Source organism: Acomys minous (assembly GCF_964271855.1).
Source record: "Acomys minous genome assembly, chromosome: 11".
NCBI lineage: Eukaryota > Metazoa > Chordata > Mammalia > Rodentia > Muridae > Acomys > Acomys minous.
The window spans coordinates 38,344,893-38,368,229 of record NC_140492.1 but is presented as its reverse complement, the minus strand read 5'-3'; the positions used below and the strand labels follow the sequence as shown (position 1 = coordinate 38,368,229).

General features: G+C 44.0%; 2 protein-coding genes across 2 annotated transcripts in view; both read left to right on the top strand.

Annotated features, from left to right (window-relative positions):
• Positions 1-3,212: 3,212 nt before the first annotated feature.
• On the top strand, positions 3,213-9,045 carry RPL24 (ribosomal protein L24). Its single transcript, XM_084801562.1, has 6 exons — positions 3,213-3,368; positions 3,477-3,552; positions 4,166-4,276; positions 6,821-6,957; positions 7,402-7,465; positions 8,921-9,045. The coding sequence occupies exons 1-6, from the start codon at positions 3,364-3,366 to the stop codon at positions 8,999-9,001; spliced, it is 474 nt and encodes a 157-aa protein (XP_084657688.1). The 5' UTR covers positions 3,213-3,363; the 3' UTR covers positions 9,002-9,045.
• A 1,160-nt stretch (positions 9,046-10,205) lies between these two features.
• The window catches only part of ZBTB11 (zinc finger and BTB domain containing 11), a 32,276-nt gene continuing 19,144 nt past the window's right edge, over positions 10,206-23,337 (top strand). Inside the window, exons 1-3 of the mRNA XM_084801540.1 lie at positions 10,206-12,482; positions 18,945-19,180; positions 20,679-20,910. Coding sequence (XP_084657666.1) covers positions 12,173-12,482; positions 18,945-19,180; positions 20,679-20,910 — 778 coding nt within the window. The 5' untranslated portion in view covers positions 10,206-12,172. The remainder of the gene's footprint in view (positions 12,483-18,944; positions 19,181-20,678; positions 20,911-23,337) is intronic.

Here is a 23,337-nt window from a genome sequence, read left to right as displayed (position 1 = left end):
AAGGCTGAAAGTAGTCCTTTACAGAAGACACTTGCCAATTCCTATTCTAGAGGAAATAAAATGGAAGTAAGAATTTAGCCAGTGAAAGCAGAAAAGTCTTTCTAAACAAAAAGGAGAGGCTAGGCACAAGAAGATGAACCGATCGAGTTTGTGAAAAATAATAGCCAAGCATTGCACACCAGGCCATACAAAACAATGTTTGCCTTTCTGAGCGATCTGTAATATCAGATTCTTCCAGAAGAGGGCTCTCTTTATTTAGTTTGTTGAAAAACAGGCACTTTGAAACTTTACAGTAAACATTTATATCCTTATCACTTTGAATTTCATCATCAAGAAATTGAAATTATTTGTTCCCTCCCCCCCCCCCTTCCAGGGTTTCTCTGTGTAGCTTTGGCTATCTTTGACTAGTTTTGTAGACCAGGCTGTCTTCAAACTCACAATGGTCTACTTGGTGCTGGGATTACAGGCATGTGCCACCATACACAGCTCTTTATACTTGTTTTAAAATCACATATCTATCTATTTGTCACTAAATCATGTATTCAATAGGACACTACACCTCTCTTGAGATAGGTTAGCATGGAGCCGGTTGTCATGGCCACCACGCCTTTAATCCCAGCAGGCAGAGGCAAGTGAATTTGAGGCCAGCCTGGTCTACAAAGTGAGTCCAAGACAAGGTTATGGTGTTGCATGACTTTTTTAACTCTTGGGAGGTAGTGGCAGGTGGATCTCTATATAAGTTCAAGGCCACCTAGATCTACATAGCCAGCTCCAGGACAGACAGGATTACATGGAGAGACCATGTCCTTTTTTTTTTTTTAAGGATATATTGATGTATTATGTATACAGTGCTCTGCTTGCATGTACATCTGCACATCAGAAAAGGACACCAGATCTCATTATAGATGGTTGTGAGCCACCATGTGGTTTCTGGGAATTGAACTCAGGACCTTTGGAAGAGCAGCCAGTGCTCTTAACCTCAGAGCCATCTCTCCAGTCCTGTCTTAAAAGAGGGCTGAAGAGATGACTTGGTGGGTAAGAACACTGGCCACTCTTCTAAAGGATATGGGTTGGATTCCAAGCACCCACATGATTAGCTCACAAGCGTCTGAAACTCCAGTTCCAGGGCTCTCTTCTGGCCTTCATGGGCACTGCATGCCTATGGTACACAGACATAATACAGGCAAGACACCCTTACACATAAAATAAATACATCTCAAACATTTTTTAAAGAGTTAGATAGACATAAGATAGCATCTTGGTTCTCTGATAGTCAGCGGGTTGTTCCTGCTACACACACACACACACACACACACACACACACACACTAATAAACATAAAAAACAAACCGAAGCAGGCAGGGTATGGTGGCAGAGGCAGGTGGATCGATGTAAGTTCGAGGCCAGTCTGGTCTCCAAAGGGAGTCCAGGACAGCCAAGGCTACACAGAGAAACCCTGTCTCAGAAAAAAAGAAAGATTTATTTATTTTTATGTGCATTGGTGTTTTGTCTGCATTTTATTTCTGTGTGAGGGTGCCAGATCCTCTGAAATTGGAGTTACAGACAGTTGTGAGGAGCCATGTGAATGCTAGGAATTGAACTTGGGTCCTCTAAAAGAGCAGCCAGTGGTCTTAACTACTAAGGCATCTCTCCAAGCCTCCTAAAATAGCCTTCCTTCCTTCCTTCCTTCCTTCCTTCCTTCCTTTTCTCCAGACAAGGTCTGTGTAACCTTGGTTGTCCTGGTATTTCCTCTGTAGACCAGGCTGACCCTGAACTCACAGAGAGATCTGCCTGTTTCTGCCTCCTCTGCCTGTTCTAGGATTAAAGGCGTGTGCCACCATGCCAGACTAAGGAAATTGTTTTTCTTAAAAACTAAGAGAAGAAAAAGGAAAAGAAGTCGAGAGAGGAGGAGGAGGTTTACTTTTGTGTGTGTGTGAGTTCAGAGTAAGGAAGGTAGCTGGAGTTACAGGCGGCTGAACTCTGGTCCTCTGCAAGGAAAAGTCATACACACTCTTAACCTGCTCAACTAACTCCTCAAGCCCATAACTTAGGTTTTTGAGCAAGAGACTGCTCTCAAACTTGTGGCTGTCCGGCCTGAGTTCTGAGTGCTAGTATTACAATCTTGAGCTCTCTATTTAAACAAGTGGCTAATTATTTTTAGTTTTTTATATAGAGTGTCACTGCGTAGCCTTGGCATTCTCTTGGTATGCCGACCAACCTCAGAGTGTCTAATAGAGAGCTGGAGGTGTGGTGTCTAATAGAGAGCTGCCAGGTGTGGTGGTGCACGCCTTTAATACCAGCACTCAGGAGACCCTGTCTCGAAAAAAACAAAACAAAAAGCTTGTGCCACCGTGCCAGCACCAAACTATTCAAATTTTTTTCTGAAGTTGGGAATTTAACTCAAGTTATTTTTTTCTTTCTTTCCTTATTTATTTATTTATTTATTTATTTATTTATATATATATATTTTTTTTTGGTTTTTCGAGACAGGGTTTCTCTGTGTAGCCTTGGCCATCCTGGACTCACTTTGTAGACCAGGCTGGCCTCGAACTCACAGCAATCCACCTGCCTCTGCCTCCCGAGTGCTGGGATTAAAGGCGTGCGCCACCACGCCCGGCTTATTTATATTTTCGAGACAGGGTTTCTCTGTGTTGCCTTGACTGTCCTTGCTTTGTAGATCAGGCTGGCATTGAACTCACAGAGATCCACCTGCCTCTGCCCGCGGAGTCCTGGTATTAAAGGCACACGCCATCACTAGTCGCGCTATCTCAGGGCTATACTGTCCTCCGCTACGATTTAATTTTGTTTCAAGGAATAATCCAAAGCCAAAGGCAAAATGTGACCTTCAGGTTTTAGCAGAGATATTCGTCTGCAGCCTTCATAAGAAAAGGCACGTGGGCCTGGAGTTGGTGGTGCACGCCGCCTTTAATCCCAGAACTCCGGAGGCAGAGGCAGGAGGATCATTGTGAGTTCGAGGTCAGCCCGGTCGACAGAGTGAGTTCCAGGACAGCCAAGGACACACAGAGAAACCCTGTCTCGAAAAAGAAGAAAGAAAAGTCACGTGGAACACCCTCGTCTTTCGTTCATATTCCCTGCGAAATGCTGGCTCTAGATTCTAGGGCATTTGCTTGCGGGTAATGGAATGACACGGAACAGCAACTGTCAGTCTCCGCCCAGAACTTTGCGAGAAAGCCGTTGCTAGGAAACCGAGACCCGGCTCTCGGAAGTGACATCATCACAGGACGCCGGGGTTAAGGAAGCTAATTAAAGGAGGAGATCCGCTCCCGCTGCCCTATAAGGTGTTCTCCCATGATCCTTTCTTTCTCTTCGCCATCTTCCCTCCGGCCGGCCGGCAGCTATCACCATGAAGTAAGCGGGCGCCCTGTATCCCAATCCGCCTCCATCCTGGGGCAGAGCGCCTGGGGATGGCTCTTCTTTGCAGCGCTCAGCCTAACGCGCTTTGGCCTTTCCTTACAGGGTCGAGCTGTGCAGTTTCAGCGGGTACAAGATCTACCCCGGACACGGGCGGCGCTACGCCAGGACCGACGGGAAGGTAGGAGGCCGGCTGGGCCGAGCGCCGCTGGGGCTAAAAGGCCGCTCGGCGGGGCCGCGAGGACCGCATGTGGGATGGGAAACCGCGTGAATACAGATGGGGTGTCAGCCAGGCCGGAAAAGAGCGCGCTGTGTAACTAAGCCATGGCAAAGGGACGTGACCAGGGCTCCGGCTCCTTAGTGGGCTTCGGGTCTTTTTGGAGTCTCAGACTTCCTCAAAATTTAACGCCATCCGACCCTTGGCAACGAGTGTAGCTCGTTCTCTGCTCTTGAGAAAGGGCGAAATATGGAAACAGTGACGCCACCCAGCTACCTGTCACTTGTGTCACAGCTATTTGGGCTCTTGCCCCGACTTTACATATTGAGGTGAGCCGGGCGGTGGTGGCGCAAACATTTAATTTAATCCCAGTACTTGGGAGGCAGAAGCAGGCGATCTCTGTGAGTTCCAGGACAGCCAGAGCTGTTACATAGAGAAACCTTGTCTCGAACCCCCCCCCCAAAAGAGAGAGAGAGAGAGAGAAATGGGATAATAATTATAAAAAGCTTTTGCTCTCAGCCTCTTCTATTTTGTATAAAAGGAGTAACAAATTTGAATATGGATTTGTTAACTGCAGGTTTTCCAGTTTCTTAATGCAAAATGCGAGTCCGCATTCCTTTCCAAAAGGAATCCTCGGCAGATAAACTGGACTGTCCTCTACAGAAGAAAACACAAGAAAGGACAGTCGGTAAGTGGTGGCCTCTTTTAAAATTACACTAAAAAAACAAAATCATGTCAATTTTTGTCATTACATTTTGATTAAATAAGACTATGGCTGGGTATGGTGGCGCACGCCTTTAATCCCAATATTCGGGAGGCAGAGGCAGGCAGATCTCTGTGAGTTCAAGGCCAGCCTGGTCTACAAAGTGAGTGTAGGACAGCCAAGGCCACACAGAGACCCTGTCTCCAAAAACCAGGGGAAAAAAAAAGACTATGTAATGTGCTCTTAAAACTGAATCATCAAACAAGGGCCAGAAATAACACGTAATGCTGTCTTGTGTGCCGTAGGCTCAGCACTGTGGCGATTTGAAAGGTTCCCCCTAAGTTTTGTCTGGGTTGCAGAGAGGCCCTTAGGGTCTCAGGCAGTGAGCAGAGCTGGTAGCAGGACTGCAGCTAGTAGTTAGGAGGCTTGGCCTGTTTGAGCCTCATTAAAATAGTTACAGCTGGGTGTGACGTGACCCCAGATGTGAAGGATGGCGGGTAGGCGTGGCGGCCCGCCCGTGCAATCCCAGTGTTTGGAAGGAGGATCAGTAGTTTAAGGTAAACCTAGCCTATGTAGACCTTGCTTCCCAAAGCAGAACACAGGACAGAGTTAGTGGAAGGAAGAATTGATTTCACTGTTTGGATGCATACATGGGGGACCGGAAGGGCTGTTGGTGAGGGTGTAGAGGAGCAGGCATCCTGTTTAGTACACTGCTGAAGCTGGTAGGTAGCCCTTTTGAATAAAAATTTTTTTTAAGTTGGGTTCTCTGTGTAGCGTTGGCTATCCTAGAACTCTATAGAGCAGGCTGGCATCTTATAATTGCATATTAAGTACTGAAAGCGGGTGCTAAACTTATAAACTTTGGTACTCCACTGTTTGATGGTTGAGCCAGGAGAATTGACTTTGAGGCCAGTCAAGGCTACAAAGTAAAACCATTTCTTCAAAAAAGGAAGTGGGTGATGGAACCCAAGTCTAAAAGTACAGTTCCATTTCTCTTCTAGTTTAAGAGTGGTCTTTTTAAAGAGTCAATATTCCTAGACCTTTATTTTTGACAGTGAACCCTTGTGTGTAGTCAACAGTGGAATTTTCCATTTGTGGTTGCTCCCCAAAGGCTAGGGATATTCAGCCATAGATAAACGACTTAGCACTTTAAAGGAACTAGGGTAGGCCGGAGCAGTGGCTCTCAGCCTTCCTAACCCCTTTAATACAGTTAGTTCCTCATGTGTGGTGACCATCAACCATAAAATTATTTTCGTTGCTACTTCACAGCTGTAATTTAGCTACTGTTACAAACTGTAATGTAGGAACTGGAGAGATGGCACAGTGGTTAAGAGCACCAGCTGCTCTTCCAGAGGTCTCAGGTTCAATTTCTAGTACCCACATGGTAGCTCATAACTGATTGCAATCCCAGGACATCTGACACAATGATATATACATGCAGGCAAAACACCAGTGTGTACAAAATAAAGATAAATAAATGTGAATATCTGATATGTGGCCCCAGTGAAAGGGTCTGTTTACCCTAGGAGATCTCTGAAGGGGCCTTCTAGCCCGTTGGGTGGAGACCCACAGGTTTTGGAACCACTGGGTTAGACAAAGGGATAACTCCATAGTTTAACATTTAATGGAGAGTTAATTGTTTTAAGGATTTGGGGTTTCAAATTATGAAACTTTCTAGCATTTTTCTACTCTAGGATTTAATCTTGGTAACTCTTTCTTTTTAATGAGACTACCTGCGGTAGATAATTTTTCAAGACCATTTGTTCTTGGATTTAGAGGTACCCTGTGAGATCTTGTTTCTCATAATTATAGGTTTCCAGTATAGCAGAAGTTACAGCAAACTCTGGAGTCCTGGATACTGAGGGTGATTTTCTTGTCATAAATCATTTAGCTTGAGTATTCTCTGGCTAAGCCCATTTCTCAAGTCTATAGTCTTGGTAAACCATTTTTATTTAGCTTTTGGATTTAGTTTTGTGTGTGTGAATGTTTGCCTGCATTCCTGTAAGTGCACTATGTGTGCTTGATGCCTGCAGAGTCAGAAAATGTCAGATCCTTTGGTGTTAGAGTTGTGATCCACCCTGTAGTTGTTGGGAGCTAGACCTGGATCCTCTGCAAAAGCCACCTGTCTAGCCCCTAAGATTTTTTTACAAGTACCATCCACTTGCTGAAATGAATCAGTCTTCCTCAAAGGTCAAGATTTGTTTCTTTTCGGTAGTAAAGAGTCATTATTTGTGATACAAGCTTTAAAACAATTCATAATCTTGAAAGCAATTTTTCCCATATATTTGGCATGAATTAACTTACTGAGTATGAAATTTAAAAGCTCTGATAAAGTGGCCAGGCATGGTGGTGCATGCCTCTAATCTCAGCCCTAGGGGTGGCAGAGCCATGGCTGGTTTGCAGAGTGCCAGAACTAGAGAAAGAAACTTGCCTCAAAACATCTCCAAACCCACCTCCCCCCATAAAGTTCTTTGACTTTAATTTCTGCGTTATGAGTGAGGTTAATAAGGCATAATCTTTGCTTTGTAGGAAGAAATTCAAAAGAAAAGAACCCGCCGTGCAGTCAAATTCCAGCGGGCCATCACTGGTGCGTCTCTTGCTGATATAATGGCCAAGAGGAACCAGAAGCCAGAAGTTAGGAAAGCCCAGCGAGAGCAGGCTATCAGGTATGGTGTGCTCTGCCAGGACCGTTTCAGCCCTGGGTGTGATGGTCTGCAGGCACTGAAACCCAGTCTCATAACGTTGTTGGTTGTTAGAGGCATAACATAGGCATATACTGTAATTTGTTAAACCTCAGTAGTTGCTGTATAATCTTGTCAGCTGTTTTGGATAATGGAATTTATTAGCAACTCTTTAGATATTGTGTTTGTGGGGTTCTTTGCCAAGCTCTCCACGGCTTGGCTGGCCTTGGATCTTGTCTGGGATCTTCTTGCTGGCTATATAACTGTAGGTATGCATCACTGTGCCTGGCTCTGGGTTTTGGGTTTCATTTACAAACATGGAGAAAGAATATATGATCCTACTTGTCCAGAACTCTATAGCTCCTTACCAATAAGTTGTTCTTAAAGAGGAAAGTGTTTTGCTTAATGTTACTTATATTGATATTATAGGGCTGCCAAGGAAGCCAAAAAGGCTAAGCAGGCATCAAAGAAGACAGCAATGGCTGCTGCCAAGGTAACTGAGGGCTCTTCTTGGGTTTGGTTTTTGGGTTTTCAAGACAGGGATTCTCTGTGTAGCCTTGGCTGTCCTGGACTGTATAGCCAGGCTGGTCTCGAACTCAGTGCTGGGATTAAAGGCGGGTGCCACCACCGTCTGGTTTTCTAATGAGTCTTAAGTGTTAGAAACAGGAAAATAAAGATAGGTTTTTGGGTTTTGGTGGGTTTCTTTTTCTGAGATGCAGTGTAACTCAGGCTGGCTTGGAACTATCAACTAGACTTGTTTTGATTCAGAACACTCCTGCTGCCTAGCTAGGATTATGGGTGTGATTCCCTGTGTGCAACTTGGCTTTCCTGTTTTTAATTTTATACTGTGATTAATTGTACAACAGTTTGAGTTTACTCAGCTTTTTCTAGTGGTTAAAAATTTAAAGCCAGAGCCAGGCAGTATTGGCCCACACCTTTAATCCCAGCACTTGGGAGGCAGAGGGACCCACAAGGTGAAAGGAAAGAACCAACTTCTTTCACTCATGTGTCATGCAAGCCCCTGCTCCCTCACATGAAGTGAAATAAGTCATTGTGGGCCAGCAAGATGGCTCTGCAGATGGAGGCACCTGTGGGAACCCTGTAGTAGTAGAACTGATTCCCACAGGTTGTCTGATCTCTACACTTGTGCTGTGGTGTGCCCTCCCCAAAATAAAAATGCCTTTTTTTAAGGCTCTGCAGTAGTGTGAGCACTTGAAGAGTGGGGACAGGATCAGTATAAAGCCAGTCTGGATATCCTTTAAAAAGCTGCAGATTATGTTACTAAAAATTCAGGATCCCACATTGCATCTTCCTACTGTCGAATCCAACAATGTCTATTATGTGGTGGAAATGGACTCTTTTGGTTTTTGAGACAGAGTTTCTGTGTAGCCTTGGCTGTCCTGGACTCACTTTGTAGACCAGGCTGGCCTCGAACTCACAGCGATCCGAGTGCTGGGATTAAAGGCGTGCGCTACCACGCCTGGCTTGGAAACTCTTAAAACATGGGTTACTTTGAAATTGATGAAGCAGTTAAATTATAAAACAATGAAAGGTATGTAAAGAATCTGACCAAGAGCCAGGCATGGTGGCACACACCTCTTTTTTTTGTTTGTTTTTGTTTTTGTTTTTCAAGACTGGGTTTCTCTGTGTAGCCTTAGCTGGCCTAGACTCACTTTGTAGTCCAGGCTGGCCTTGAACTCACAACAATCCACCAGCCTCAGCCTCCCAAGCGCTAGGATTAAAGGCGTGCGCCACCACTGCCCAGCCTCACATACCTCTTTTAATCCCAGCACTCGGGCAGGCGGATCACTGAGTTTGAGGCCAGCCTGCTCTACAAAGCTAGTCTAGGACAGCCAGGGTTACCCCCCCCCCCAAAAAAAGAATCTGAACAGTAAGGGTAAGGTAACAGTTACATGAAATAATGTGATACTATTTTTTTTTCTTACAGGCCCCCACAAAGGCAGCACCTAAACAAAAGATAGTGAAACCTGTGAAGGTCTCTGCTCCCCGAGTTGGTGGAAAACGCTAACTTGGTAGATCAGAGTTTAAAAATAAAGATGTTTCTAACTCTAAGTGGTGGTATTTTATTTTTTCCTTTCACAAAAGCACTTAGCCTTATTTGGGGGGTTGGGGGTGGGTGCTTTAGCCACAGACTATGTGCTTAGCTTGCTTGTTCCTAGGTTCAACGTTCAGCTACGGATGCTTATTAACCTCACTTGTTATGTGGTGTTACACACATTTAATCTCATTAGGCAGGGAAGTAGATCTGAGTCAGGACATGTCAGCAACAGTGCCTCCTAATACGACCTTAGATGAAGAGATGGGAAACAACGATACGCTTGTCAACTGTTGGAGGGAGCACAGCTATGATTCAACAGTTCCATGAAGCTCCTCACTGTCCTTAGACATTTGGGGTTTTCTTGCAGTGCTAGGGATTAAGCCCACCCAGGTGCATGTGACAGGCATTACAGACGCTGCTTTTCCATTCCAAAGCCTCAATCCCAGCATGCTACAGCATTCTGTTTTATCTAAATTGGTAAGATATCTTTCAGTGATAGATTTATCTTACATGGAGCTTGTTTAGAATCTCACCATCAGCAGTTAGGAGAAAACTGTTAAATCTGTTGCTCCGTTGAGCCTCATTGAGACCTGGAGCCTCAGGATTCTATGTAGCATTACAACTAGACCCTTTTCTGTTGAGAAAGGGTCTCACTGTTACTGTCCTAGAATTCTCAAGAGACTCACCTGCTTCTACCTCCTGGGTGCTGGAATTAGAGGCATGTGCCACTACACCCAGCTTTTTGAGAAAGGCCTTTTCTCAAACATTGCCTTTTCTGGCCTTTAACTCAGTTTGTTTGATCAGATAACTAGCTTTCAGTACTGCTTAAGTATAGTGCATTTTATTTGTTTCCTGGGTTAAGAGTACAAAGCCAAATCAAATTTTAATTTTTCTTAAAATTGGGCCTGGAGATGGCTCAGAAGTTAACTGTTACTCCAAAGGTCCTTTGAGTTTCCCAGCAACCACCTAGTGGCTTACAACCATCTATAATGATTTCTGGTGTGCAGGCACACATGGCAGAATATTATATAAATAATAAATCTTAAAAAAGTGGACCTGAGTATAGGGAATGCCAGTAAACTGGAGGCCTCACTTCAAGGTCATCTTGGCTACATAATGAATTTGAGTCAACCTTGAAGTACATGATCCCTCTCCAATTATCTCCTCCCCCCCCCCCCATTGTCAGCCTGTTAATATGTGTATACAAAAGTCATGCAATAGGTGAAACTGCCTGTAATTTCAGCATTTAGGAATCTGAGGTAGGACAGTCAGGGTGATGTATGCCTTTAGTCCCAACACTTGGGAGGCAGAGGTAAACTGATCTTTGAGTTTAAGGCCAGCCTGGTCAACAAAGCTGTCTTGGACAGCTAAGGCTACACAGAGAAACCCTGTCTCCGAAAAAAGAATCTGAGGTTAGATTGTTAAGGGTTTGAGATCAGCCTAGTAGCAAGATCTTTTTTCCTAAATAGCCATTAATTTGTGTAAAAATATAGTTAAGAATATACACCTTTGTAAGGACACAACTGAACAGGACAGTCTTTAAAAGAACAGTTGAAGGGGCTGGAAAGAGGCCCAGAGGTTAGGGGCACTGCTCCTCCAGATGTCATGAATTCAATTCCCAGCAATCACAAGGTGGCTCGAGACCATCTATAACGTGATCTGATGCCTTCTACTGGCCTGCAGGTGTATGTGCAGCCAGAGCACTGTATGCATACATACACACACACCTTTAATCCCAGCATCTGGGAGGCAGAGGCAAGTGGAATTTAGTTCAAGGCCAGCCTGGACTACAGAGCGAGTTTCAGGACAGCCAGAGCTGTTAACACAGAAACCCTGTAGTAGAAGGGTCATAATGCTGCACCCAATACAAACCAAATTTCTTTGATAGGTTTGGATACCTGCACCATCAAATGGGTTGTCTACATTTTCACTCCTAATTTCCATTATAGCTAATGGAAAAATCCTCATCACTGCCTGGTTTTTGAGCCCACTGCCACCTGCTTGCTAGTCACCTGACATTCCATAAAAGTCTAAAAGCATCATAGATCTGTATCCGACATGCAGGGGGAAAATGTATCTCCAGCTAAAGTTCATGGGTTGAAAAGCCTGGAATTTTCTAGCTTAAACAAATCAGCGCCAAGTGTCCCGGCAATACAAGAGCACAGTTAATTGAGACTAGGAAGGTATATCTGGGCTTCTTACCCAAGCAATTTAATCACCTAAATAATCTGGTGACGACTCTAGAAAAATCTTACTTTCTCGGTAGTTCGGAGATAATTTTGAAAGGATAATTCATAACATCAAGATATATTTTTTTTTTTTTTGGTTTTGGTTTTTCGAGAAAGGGTCTCTCTGTGTGGCCTTGGCTGTCCTGGACTTGCTTTGTAGACCAGGCTGGCCTTGAACTCACTTCATCCTCCTGCCTCTGCCTCCCTAGTGCTGGGATTAAAGGCATGCGCCACCCTGCCCGGCTGAGGTACTTAATGCCTGTTAATACTGCGCCTGTCTCTGGCCCAGAAGCCCAGACAGTGGCAATTAACTGCTAGTTTGAAAATCGGCGGAATCTAGTATATCGAGAGCCTCAGGTAGACAGAAAAAATGGACTGATTTACCCTTTGTAGGGAGGGTCTCTGTTGGGGCAACAAACACCGGACAGCTCAAACACGTGGCTTTTCAGAGAGCGTGGGAAAGGGGAGGGAAAAGGAAAAAAAAAAAAAAAAGGAAACTGCCAGGACTTAAGATGCCTGCTCAAGACCCTCGTATCCGCCAGAAAGAGCGTACCCTCTTCCAAAATGTCCTCCCGCAGTACTGACGTCACTCCCACAGCTCCTTCTGAGCCAGAAAGTGAGCGCGCTCCAATCAGGGCATAGTCCCTGCCCCACCGGTGCCGTCACTTCCGGTGGTGCAGCAGCCATTTTGTCAGTCGCCAGCGGATCCCGCGCGCTGCAGAAGTGCAGTTCCCCCTGGTTACCAAGTCGTCCGTTCTTCCTTCGCGTCGCGGGCGCCCGGGAAGAGCGCCCACCAAAGGCGTAGCCGTTCCTCCTGAAAGCGTTGCCGCTGCTGTTGCACCTCTACGGAGCCAGAGCGCTGTCTGCCTTTCCCTACCACTGACAGGCGCCCTAAAAGGCGCTGCCACCAGCGATGTCAAGCGAGGAGAGCTACCGGGCCATCCTGCGCTATCTGACGAACGAACGCGAGCCGTATGCACCGGGCACCGAGGGCAATGTCAAGCGTAAAATCCGCAAGGCTGCCGCCTGCTACGTAGTCCGCGGCGGGACCCTGTATTACCAGCGGCGGCAGCGGCACCGCAAGACGTTTGCGGAGCTGGAAGTAGTGCTGCAGCCGGAGCGGCGCCAGGGCCTCATAGAGGCTGCCCACCTGGGCCCGGGGGGCACCCACCACACCCGGCATCAGACCTGGCACGACCTGTCCAAGACGTACTGGTGGCGAGGTGAGCGCTGGCCCGGGGCGACCCGGCCGCAGCAGGGTTTTGCGGGGGGCACGGCCCCTCGGCGAGGCCTAGCGTGCGCAACTCGCGAGCCTGAGGTCCTCGGATCGCTGTCCCCTGACTGACTGACTGACTGACTGACTGACTGGCGTTCGGCTGCGCGGCGGTCGCGGGACCCAAGTCGAGCGGGTGGGGGGACGCGAAAGCAGCCGCACTTCCCCACAGGAAGGAGGCCCGGGAGGCTTGGGGGCGGACCCTGGCCCCGGGGTGGGGCTTCGGGGGCTTCCCCCCCCCCCGGGGGGGCTGGGCCAGCGGAGGGAGGGCGTGGCGCGGACTCTGTGGGCCCGCCCCCCTCAGGCCCCTGGGCAAGGGTGGGTGGCCGCGAGGTAGAGCAGAACCTTTTTCTCCTTTCCGCCTTACAAAGCTGGCCCAAACCCTGGGCTCCTTCCTATCTCCAGTGATTGCGGCTCGGAGTTATGCGCTGCATTTCTCTGATTCTGCAACTGCGACATAGAAAAGGAATAATGTAGTTATTACGCGTAACTGCTCAGTCGTGTTACAATCTCGGTTTTGGCCTTAAAGACTGTCAGATACACGTTTTCCTTGGGAGAAGGGAAAAGAAAGTCACACCATCGTAAGAGAATTTTATTAGGAAGAAACATGGCATTTTTGGAACGCTGTTTTTTTTTCTTGACTGGCAACCTCACCTCAGCCTCTCAAAGGTTGAGATTACAGCCCTGATCCGCCAGTCATGGTGATGGATGATGCTGGATCCTGTTTTCTGATGTTTTCGTGTTGAGTGTGAGTGTGTGAGTGTGTGTGAAAATGGTTTCAGGAACAGTGCTGCACTATGTATGTTTATTGGCAGATTCTTTATTTCTCTTATTTGGCCTTGAATTTAGGGATCTGAATGCCTCAGTAGCTGGGATTACAGACCTACCAGACCTGATTTAATTGAGGTTAGAAAACAGTAATCTTAACATTGATCCCTTGGAAAGCAGATGAGAGCAGAAAATCTTGGTTTGGGTGTTTTGGGTTTTTTTGGTTTTTTGTTTTGCTTTTTCTTCTTTTCTGGTTTTTTGGTCTTGTGTAGTCAAGGCAACAGAAGAAACTTTGTCTCAAAAAACAAAACAAAACAAAACAAAAACCCAGATAAAGCCAGGTAGCTGGGTGTGGTGGCGCAGGCCTTTAATTCCAGCACCTGGGAGGCAGAGACAGCCTGGTCTCCAAAGAGAGTCCAGGAAAGCCAAGGCTACACAGAGAAACCCTGTCTCAAAAAAACCAACCCACCAAACAAAACAAAACCCAGATAAATAAAATGAAAAAAACATTTGAATTAAGCCAGGCTTGTGATCTCAGTACTTCCAGAGGCCAGAGGATCAGTGCAAAATTGAGGGCAGCCTGGGCTGCATACTTAGTGTCAGGACTACACAGGGAAAACTTTTCTCTACTCCATCTTTCAAGACATCTGAGCTAAATTTCCAAGGAGATACAGCTGTGAAGAGTAAAGCTGGAGTCATGACCTACTGGGCAGGCATTATTGGACAGATATTTCAGGTATAGTATGTTACAACAGGTTAAAGACAATTATATCTAAAGGTAAAGGATCCCACCACTTGTGAGGCAGAGGCAGCCTAGTCTGTACAGTGAGTCTGAGGCCAGCCAGAGCTACCTAGTGATAACTGCTAGATGTCCCGGTACTCTACCGTCCTATGATGCTTGATAGATGAGGGAAATTTAAAAAAATTGCACTTAAGGATCTGATCTTTTCTGTTTCTTTTTTTGTTTTTTGTTGTTTTCTCTGTGTGACCTTGGCTGTCCTGGACCACAGGACTCACAGAGTTCTGCCTCCCAAGTGCTCAGATTTAAAGGTGTATGCCATCACACCCAGCTAGTTTATGAGGAGATTATTGGGATTATGATCTCATCATAAATTGAAACATTTATATTGCTGAGGTGCGAAAGCACTTACCAGGCATAGTGGTGTACTACTTTAATCCCAGCACTTGGGTGGCAGAGGCAGACCAGTCTCTGTGAGTTCCAGGACAGGCACAGTTATATGAGACCTTGCCTTGAAAAAACCCAACAAACAAAACCCTTGTTCTGGCTCAAGAACTTGCTCAAAGGCGGTTTTATGAGTCCCCTCTAAGAATACTTGACTAACGTACTTAGAAACAGTTGTTTGTTTGTTTTGTCTTGTTTTGTTTTGTTTTTTAGAAGGGTGCTCAATGTAGAAGTTATTTCTCTCTGATTCTATACTCTATGAACAACCTTTTTATTAGTAGCTGACATCCAAAGAACTATCCCAGGAGACCTTGTTGGGAAAATATAGAAACTTGCATTGAAGAGCATAAAACCAGTTGTTCCCCTAAATGTAAAGTGGGATTTTCTGCAAGTGGAGCTTGGTAAATGCTTAGAGTGCCAACATAGACAGGAAAACTAAGCACACTGTAGATATGCTTTGTTTTTGTTTGTTGTTGTTGTTGTTTTTGAGATGGTTTCTCTGTGTAGCCTTGGCTGTCCTAGACTTGCTCTGTAGACCAGGCAGCACCATGTGGTTGCTGGGAACACAGAGATCCACTTGCCTCTGCCTCTGTAGTATTGGCATTAAAGGCATGTGCCACCAAGCTTTTGTGTCACATAGTTTGAATGTTTCTCATTGGACAATATAGTTACTTAGGAGAAACATCACAAGAGCATCCAGCATGCATATCACAACTGCCTTTGCCTGAAGACATGCTTTTAGCAGTAATTATGTGATACCCTCATAAAATGTGCTGTAAATTTTTCTGTGCTGTTACTTTGAGGCAGAGTCTCTGTAGATCTGACTATCCTGGAACTTTCTAGATCAGAATGGCTTTGAATTTACAGAGATCTTCCTGCTTCTGTCTCTAGAGTCCTAGGATTAATGGTGTGTGTGTGTGTGTGTGTGTGTGTGTGTGTGTGTGTGTGTGTGTGTGTGTGTGTGTTTCAGACAGGTTTTTTCTGTGTAGCGCTGGCTGTCCTAGAACTTACTTTTTAGACCACACTGACCTCAAACTCAGAGATCCACCTGCCTATGCTTCCTGTGTGCTAGAATTACAGTCCCGTACCATGACCACTGGCTGAATTTTTTTTTCCTGACTTCTCCATTCCTGATTGGATGTGCTACTTCTACTCTCATCTTGTCATTTCTTAGAAGTTATGAAATAGTTCCCAGGCATTCTTGTACTAGATAGGGACATAGGTTTCTTGTCGTTTTTATCCTTACTCAGATGCTTCTAATGAAGTTTCTCAAGTGATACTTGAACTCCGTCCCCTAATACCTTTTAAAAAAAGATTTAATGTGTATTAGTGTTTTATCTGCATGTATGTATGTGCACGCCTGATGTTCACAAAGGTGGAGAGAGGGCACTGGATCCTGTTACAGGTGGTTGTAAGCTACCATGTGGGTGCTGGGAACCAAAACTGGATCCTCTGCAAGAACAGCAAGTGCTCCTAACCACTAAGCCATTCCTCCAACCTTCCTTGTTTTTTCAAATTATTTTCTTTATTTTTAAGTATTTTGTATACATGTATACAATGAGTATGATCATGTCTTCCCCAGCCTACCTGTCTTTTCCAGTGTCTCTCCCAAAACACTAGTTCGGCATCTCTGTTTGACTACAAGCACAGTGAGAGCTCCTAACAACTGAGCCATCTCTCCAGCCTCAAATGCATTGTACTTCCATCCTTCACCAACTACCTTACATCCTGTGAGTTGTTAGGGGCTGGTGATCTGCTGAAGGAAGACCTCAGGCAGTAGGCTAAAACAAAGAGCGTTCTTATTCTAGCTGGGATCACCTCTCTCTAGAGGGTGACCCCAAAGTGAGCAGGCAGGCTCAGTTTATAGGCAGTTGGAGGGATCTGTGACAAGCTTTAACTGATTGGTCAGAATTGAGTCAGAGTATACCAGGGGATTCAGGATTGGCTGTTTGTTTGGTTACTGAGGACTTTTTGAGTCACTGAGGTTTTGGCTCTTACTCAGAAGTTGGCCGTTAATTTGATTGGATGGGGCCAGCTGTTTTTGTTGTTGTTGCTGCTGTTTTTGGTTTTTTGAGACAGGATTTCTCTGTGTAATGGCTCTGACTGACCCAGAACTCACTCTGTAGTTCAGGCTGGCCTCAAACTCACGGAGTTCCACCTGCCTCTGCCTCCCAAGTCCTGGGATCAAAGGCTTGTGCCACCATTGCCCAGCGACAGCTGTATTCTTTACCAAGGCCATGAGGTAATAAAAACATAGTATCTAGTCTTTTGTTCTATAAACTGATTAGCTGCCCATGAGATGTCCATAACTTGTGGGTTTTCCAGGAATTGTTAGAAACGGCCTACTTAGGCAGAGTGAAAACCTGAAGCCTGTCATGGAGTCAAGCAAACTGGAATCTTTGGGGGCTTGGGGTCCCTGAGGTCGGGTCCCTTCAAGGTAAAGATTTTTTGTGGCGGGTGTGAGAGATAGCAAAGCAGTTATAAACACTTTCTAATCTTGCAGAAGACCCAGGTTCAGGTCCCAGCACTCACATGGCAGTTTACAGTCATCTATGTAGCACCAGTTTGATGAGAACAAACATTCTGTCCTGACTTCTGTTGGCACTTGGCACACATGTGGTGCTCAAATATACCTGCAACCAACTAGTCATACACTTAAAATGCAATCAAGTCTTAAAAAAAAAACTCACAGAGATCCACCCGCTTCTGCCTCCCAAGTGCTGGGATTGAAGGCATGCCTCACCACACCCAGCAAAAAAAAGTTGTTGTTGGTTTGTTTTGTTTTTTCGAAACAGAGTCTCTCTGTGTTAGCCTTGGCTGTCCTGGACTCACTTTGTAGACCAGGCTGGCTCAAAGTGCTTGGATTAAAGGTGTGGGCTACCTCGACTGGCCTGGCACATGCCTTTAATCCTAGCACCCAGGAGGCGAGGCAGGTGGATCTCTGAGTTCCAGGCCAGCCTGGTCTACAGAGTGAGTTTTGGGACAACCAAGGCTACACAGAGAAACCTGTCTTAAAAAACAAAACAAGAACTCTCACTTCTGCAGTGATCTATTGAACCTAGGAATTTGCCAAATCTATTGGTTCACAGTAGACTTAATTGTTATGGTTTGAATGTATCAACCCAAAATTCATGCGTTAGAAATTTTATGTCACTGCAGTATTAATAAGCAGTACCCTTTTAATGTCATTATAGCAAGAGTAGAGTCATTATGGAAAGGAGGTTTGGAATGACAGAGGATTCAGCCTCCCTAGATGATTGTTGTCACGTTTTCTGCTGTTATGAAGTAGCAGGCAAACTTTAATCAGATGTTGGCCTTTAGTCTTATACTCCAGAACTGACCAAATAAACTTTCATTACAAATGACTCAATATTTCTTGCTCTATTATAAAGCAGTACTAAACAAATTAACACACACACAAATAAGTGGGTTAAGGTTTAGTATAAGTTTATCCAAGAAACATTTAGAAAGGCATATACCTAGAGACCAGCAGAGTTGTAGCTAGTGTCTGAAAGGCTTATATATAGTAACAAATTTATTTCTTCTTTAAAAAAAAAAAACTAATTTGCAGAGGCAAGTGGATCTCCAAGTTTGAGGCCAGCCTGCTCTACTGAGTGAATTCCAGGACAGGCAAGGCTACATAGAGAAACTGTATCTCAAAACAAAAGAAAACAACAACTACCCCCCCTCCCAACCCACTTAGTTTTATTTGTGTGTGTGTGTGTCCAGAGAGGCCAGAAAAGGGATCCACTAAAATTGATGTTATTATAGGCAGTTGTGAGCTGCTGCTTTGTGGCCTGGGAACTGAACTCAGGTCTCTGGAAAAGGACTCTTAACTACTAAACTATCTCTCCAACTCAATAGATTTATTTCTGCATAAGCTATAGTGGCAATTTTTTAAATAGTTTGGAAAAATTACTTCTCATTATGGCTTGAGCCATATTAACTTTGTGTAGATCAAGACAGCTGAGTATTTGTTTCATGTATATTTAACAACAGGAGTATATTATAGGTACTGAGAAATGTACTAGGTGATTTTTATGATCATAGAATATACTTATGAGTCTAGATGATCTGGGCTATATTACAATAGCATTGTTATATATTTGGTCCGTAGCTAATAGAAACATCATTATGCAGTATGTAGCTGTACTTTATTTCATGAATGCCTTGTAATGCACATGGAAATGGACATGGATATATAATTATCTCATGCCAGAGGAAATTGAATACTTGGTAGTAGATAAGAAAAAGTCTATCTCAATGTGGAAACAAACCAAAATTTGTATACTTACATTTTTGAGATAATTTATGTCACATTTTGAGGATGTCACTCTACGTTCTTTGTGAGCATGAGTACCTGCACACATGCATCTAAACATAAATTAGTGTATGTGTTAAGTGAACTGTTTTCAAGTCTGAACACTTAAGTTTGGTTTTGTTTTTGTTTTTTTACTGAAGGTATATTAAAGCAAGTTAAAGATTACATAAAACAGTGTAGCAAATGTCAGGAGAAACTTGATCGCTCCCGTCCAATATCAGATGCTTCAGAAATGTTGGAAGAATTGGGATTGGACCTGGAGTCTGGAGAAGAGAGTAATGAATCTGAGGATGACCTGAGCAATTTTACTTCACCTACAACTACAGCCTCCAAGTCTTCAAAAAAGAAGCCAGTATCCAAACATGAACTTGTATTTGTAAGTGGTGTTTTTTTTTTATCCAACTTTCAGTCTTTAAGGGTTTTTTGTTGTTGTTGCTGCTGTTTGTTTTTCCAAATCACTAACACTGTTTGACTATTGGGGCCGAAGCTGAATGGGATATTTGTCTAAAGCCGCAGTTCTCAACTTCCTGAGGCTAAGACCCTTTAATACATGTTGTGCTGACCCCCAACCATAGAATTATTTTTGATGCTGTTTTATAACTGTAATGTTATTACTGTTGTGAACTGTAATGTAAATATGTGCTATGCGGGCTACACGACCGCTCTGAAAGGGTTGTGTGATTACCAAGGGGCCGTGACCCGCAGGCTTCCAGCCACTGATCTAAAGGGAAAGCTTATTGCTCAAGACACAGTGTACAGAATATCTTCCTGAATTAGACTTTACCATTAGAACATGGTAAAGTTGTTGTAGCTTGTTTGGTGTTTTTGAGACAGGGTCTCATGTAGCCAAGGCTGGTCTTGAAATAGTTACATAGGTGAGGATGACCTTGAATGTCCTGGCTCTGCCTCAGTGCTGGAATTACAGACATATTCTACAGATTGTGGTTTATGAGGTACTGGCATCAAACCTAGGTCTTTGTGCATGTTATGCAAACACTACCAACTGAGCTACATCCCTGGCTCCTTGGTAGGTCTTTATTGTTGTTTTTGAGACATGTATCCCTGGCTATCCTTGAACTTTCTACGTAGACCAAGATGGCCGAACTCAGAGATCCACCCACCTCTGCTTCCCAAATGCTGGAATTACGTTTTTGTGATACCATGCCTAGTTCCTGGCTAGGTTTTTAGTTGTGTTTGTTTACTTGTTCCTTTTTTTTTTTTCTTTTTTTTTTTTCTTTTTGGTTTTTTGAGACAGAGTTTCTCTGTGTATCCTTGGCTGTCCTGGACTCATTCTGTAGACCAGGCTGGCCTTGAACTCACAGCAGTCCGCCTGCCTCTGCCTCCCCAGTGCTGGGATTAAAGGTGTGCGCCACCACACCCGGCAGTTTCATTTATGCCAGAAAGTAGAGGCAATAAAAAGTAGGAAAGGTTTTTGGTAGAATCTAGTAAAATAGCATGGCTAGCTGGGCTAGGTAGGGAGTGCACGCCTTTAATCCCAGCACTTGGGAGGCAGCGGCTGGAGGAGCTCTAGGCCTGCTTGGTCTAGGTCAGCCAAAGCTAAAGCTACAGAGACTATTTTGTGTGTGTTTTATTGAGAGTGGGTTTCTCTGTGTAGCCTTGGCTGTCCTAGACTTGCTTTGTAGATGAGGCTAGCCTCGGAACTCACAGACATCCACCAGCCTCTGCCTCTGAGGGCTGGGAATAAAGGCCCATACCCAGCTTAGACCTTGTCTTTTAAAAAGGCAGAAAATAGTAATTACTTTTATTTAAGTATATATAGATAACAAAGAATAACAAATTGTTTGTCTGATTAAAAAGTAATGGGATATAGATGACATATAATACTCCTCTTGATCTCAAACCTATTTTGACAGGTTGACACCAAAGGAGTAGTAAAACGTTCTTCTCCAAAACATTGTCAAGCAGTTTTGAAACAGCTGAACGAGCAGAGACTTTCCAACCAGTTCTGTGATGTTACACTGTTAATCGAAGGAGAGGAGTACAAAGCTCACAAGTCTGTGTTGTCAGCTAATAGTGAATACTTTCGAGATCTTTTCATTGAGAAAGGAGCTGTTTCTAGTCATGAGGCTGTCGTGGATCTTTCTGGTAAGATTATTTTTTAAAAATACCCTTTGCTGTTTGTTAATAACTACATTCTAGAACAGAAATAGATAATGCATCTTTCTTTTTGTTTGTTTGTTCGTTGGTTTTTTTTGAGACAGGGTTTCTCTGTGTAGCCTTGGCTGTCCTGGACTCATTTGTAGAACAAGATGGCCTCAAACTCACAGAGATCTGCCTGCTTATGCTTCCCAGAGTGCTGGGATTACAGGTGTGCCCTACCATGCCAGGCCTAGATAATGCATCTTTCAAACAAACAGAGTTTATGCCAAAATCAAGGTCTGTTTTCTCAGTGGAAAAGGTCCTTTTAAAGCAAGAAGGCTTCTAAGTTTGTTGTGGAAAGGCTATTGCTTATTTTTGTTTGTTTATTTTCCAGACAAGATTTCTCTTTGTAGCCCTGGATATCCTCGAACTCACTCATAGACTAGGCTGGCCTCTGAACTCACAGATCTGTATGCCTTTGCCTCCCAAGCACTGAGATTTAAGATGTGGGCATACTTGGAATAAAGGTTGCCTTCTCTTACCACTGGGAATTGTAGCAGGGTTATTCCTTGAGTTAAGATGAAACAGTTGGAGAGAAATCTACAATTGAGTATTATTACACTGAGTGAAAATATATTTCAAAACGACCTATTTAAAATACCTTGTCTTAAGCCGGGCATGGTGGGACATGCCTTTAATCCCGGCACTCGGGAGGCAGAGGCAGGTGGATCGCTATGAGTTTAAGGCCAGCCTGGTCTATAAAGCGAGACTAGGACAGCCAAGGCTATCCAGAGAAACCCTGTCTCAAAACCAAAACCAAAACCAACCAAACAAAAAAAACCCCAAAAACCCTTGTCTTGTGGAACATGGGGTTTTATATATTGTACTTGTGTGTTTGTAGTTTTGTGTCTGTAATGGATGTACTTGTTGGTGTGTACATGTATATAGAGTCTATATCAGACGTCTTTTTTCTATTACTTTCCACCTTTATTTTTTGAGACCCGTTCTCACAGTCTTGTCACCAAACCTGAAGCTCATCACTTGGGTCATTGAGGTTGCAGGAGTCTGTTCTTATACTAGAGCCATGCTTTTTGTTGTTGTTGCTGCTGTAGCCAGAATTTAGCGTTTGTATACATGTACCACCAGACCAGCCTCTGATAGTAGAGGACTAGCTTTGCTTGTTTTGTTTTTGTTTAGAAAACTATTATTAATGAGGTTTTCTCCCTAATTTCTTTCTTGGCAGATTTGTCATTAGTTATAAAAAAGCTACTGACTTTAACATGTTGATTTTAGTGTCTGTGCTGTTTTTCTGAAAGTGTTTTTCTAATGTTTCCAGTGTTTTTACAGTCTTTTAATTGTAGAATCATATCATTTGCAAATAAGGATAAGTTTTTGTTTTTTTTTTTTACTCTATGATTTGTATTTGGTGTTTTTTTTCCCCTCTTGCTTTCTTGCTCTAAGACTTGAAACAGTATATTCAGAAAGAATAGAGAGTGGACATCAGTTTCGGGTCACATTCTTCAATAGTCCTCCCTTTGTATGATAGTGGCTATAGGTTTGTTGTAGATAGATAGACTTTATTATGTTTTCCTATGTTCCTTTTATTCCTAGTTTATTTGGAGCTTTTATCAGGAAGAGATGTTGAACTTTGTTGAAGGTCCGTTCTGTTGTATGATGTGCTTTTATTTTTTAGACAAGGGGTTTCTTTTTTTTTTTAAACCTTCATTTTATGTGCATTGGTGTTTTGCCTACATGTAGGTATATGTGAGAGTGTCAGATTTTGGAATTATAGACAGTTGTGAGCTGCCATGTGGGTGAGTGCTGAGACTTGAACCCGGGTCCTCTGGACAAGAAGTCAGTGCCCTTAACTACTGAGCCATATCTCCAGCCCCAGACAAGGTGTTTCTATAAAGCCTCATTGGTCTGAAACTTGCTATATAGACCATGTTGACCTTAACTCACAGAGATTCACATGCCATTGCCTCCTGAGTGCAAGCATTAAAAGTGCTGGCTACCACTCAGGAGGCAGAGGCAGGCGGGGCACTGTGAGTTCAAGGCCAGCCTGGTCTACAAAGCAAGTTCAGGACAGTCAAGGCTACACAGAATGACCCTGTCTCAAAAAAAAAAAAAGTGCTGGCTACCATGTCCTGCTCTCATATTGTTTGTATTCTTATGTCTGTATGCTGTATTATGTTTTATTGCTTTGTGTTTGTTGAATCAATCTTGAATTCCCGGAATGATATCAATTGGGCCATGACATATTAATGTGTTATTTTTGCTGGGGAACAGGGCTATGTCATTCTGGCTGTCCTGGAACTTTCTGTATTGACCAGGCTGGCCTCTAGTTTATAGAGATTCCTCTGCCTTTGCCTCCTAAAACTGCAATCAAAAGTAGATTCATCTGGTCCCTTAATGTGTTCAGTTTACAACAGT

Bases quoted from the DNA above. Each gene is read 5' to 3' on its own strand.
- RPL24 (XM_084801562.1), top strand. The intron at 4,277-6,820 runs GTAAGTGGTGGC...TTTGCTTTGTAG, and splicing joins AACACAAGAAAGGACAGTCG to GAAGAAATTCAAAAGAAAAG. The intron at 7,466-8,920 runs GTAACTGAGGGC...TTTTTCTTACAG, and splicing joins CAGCAATGGCTGCTGCCAAG to GCCCCCACAAAGGCAGCACC.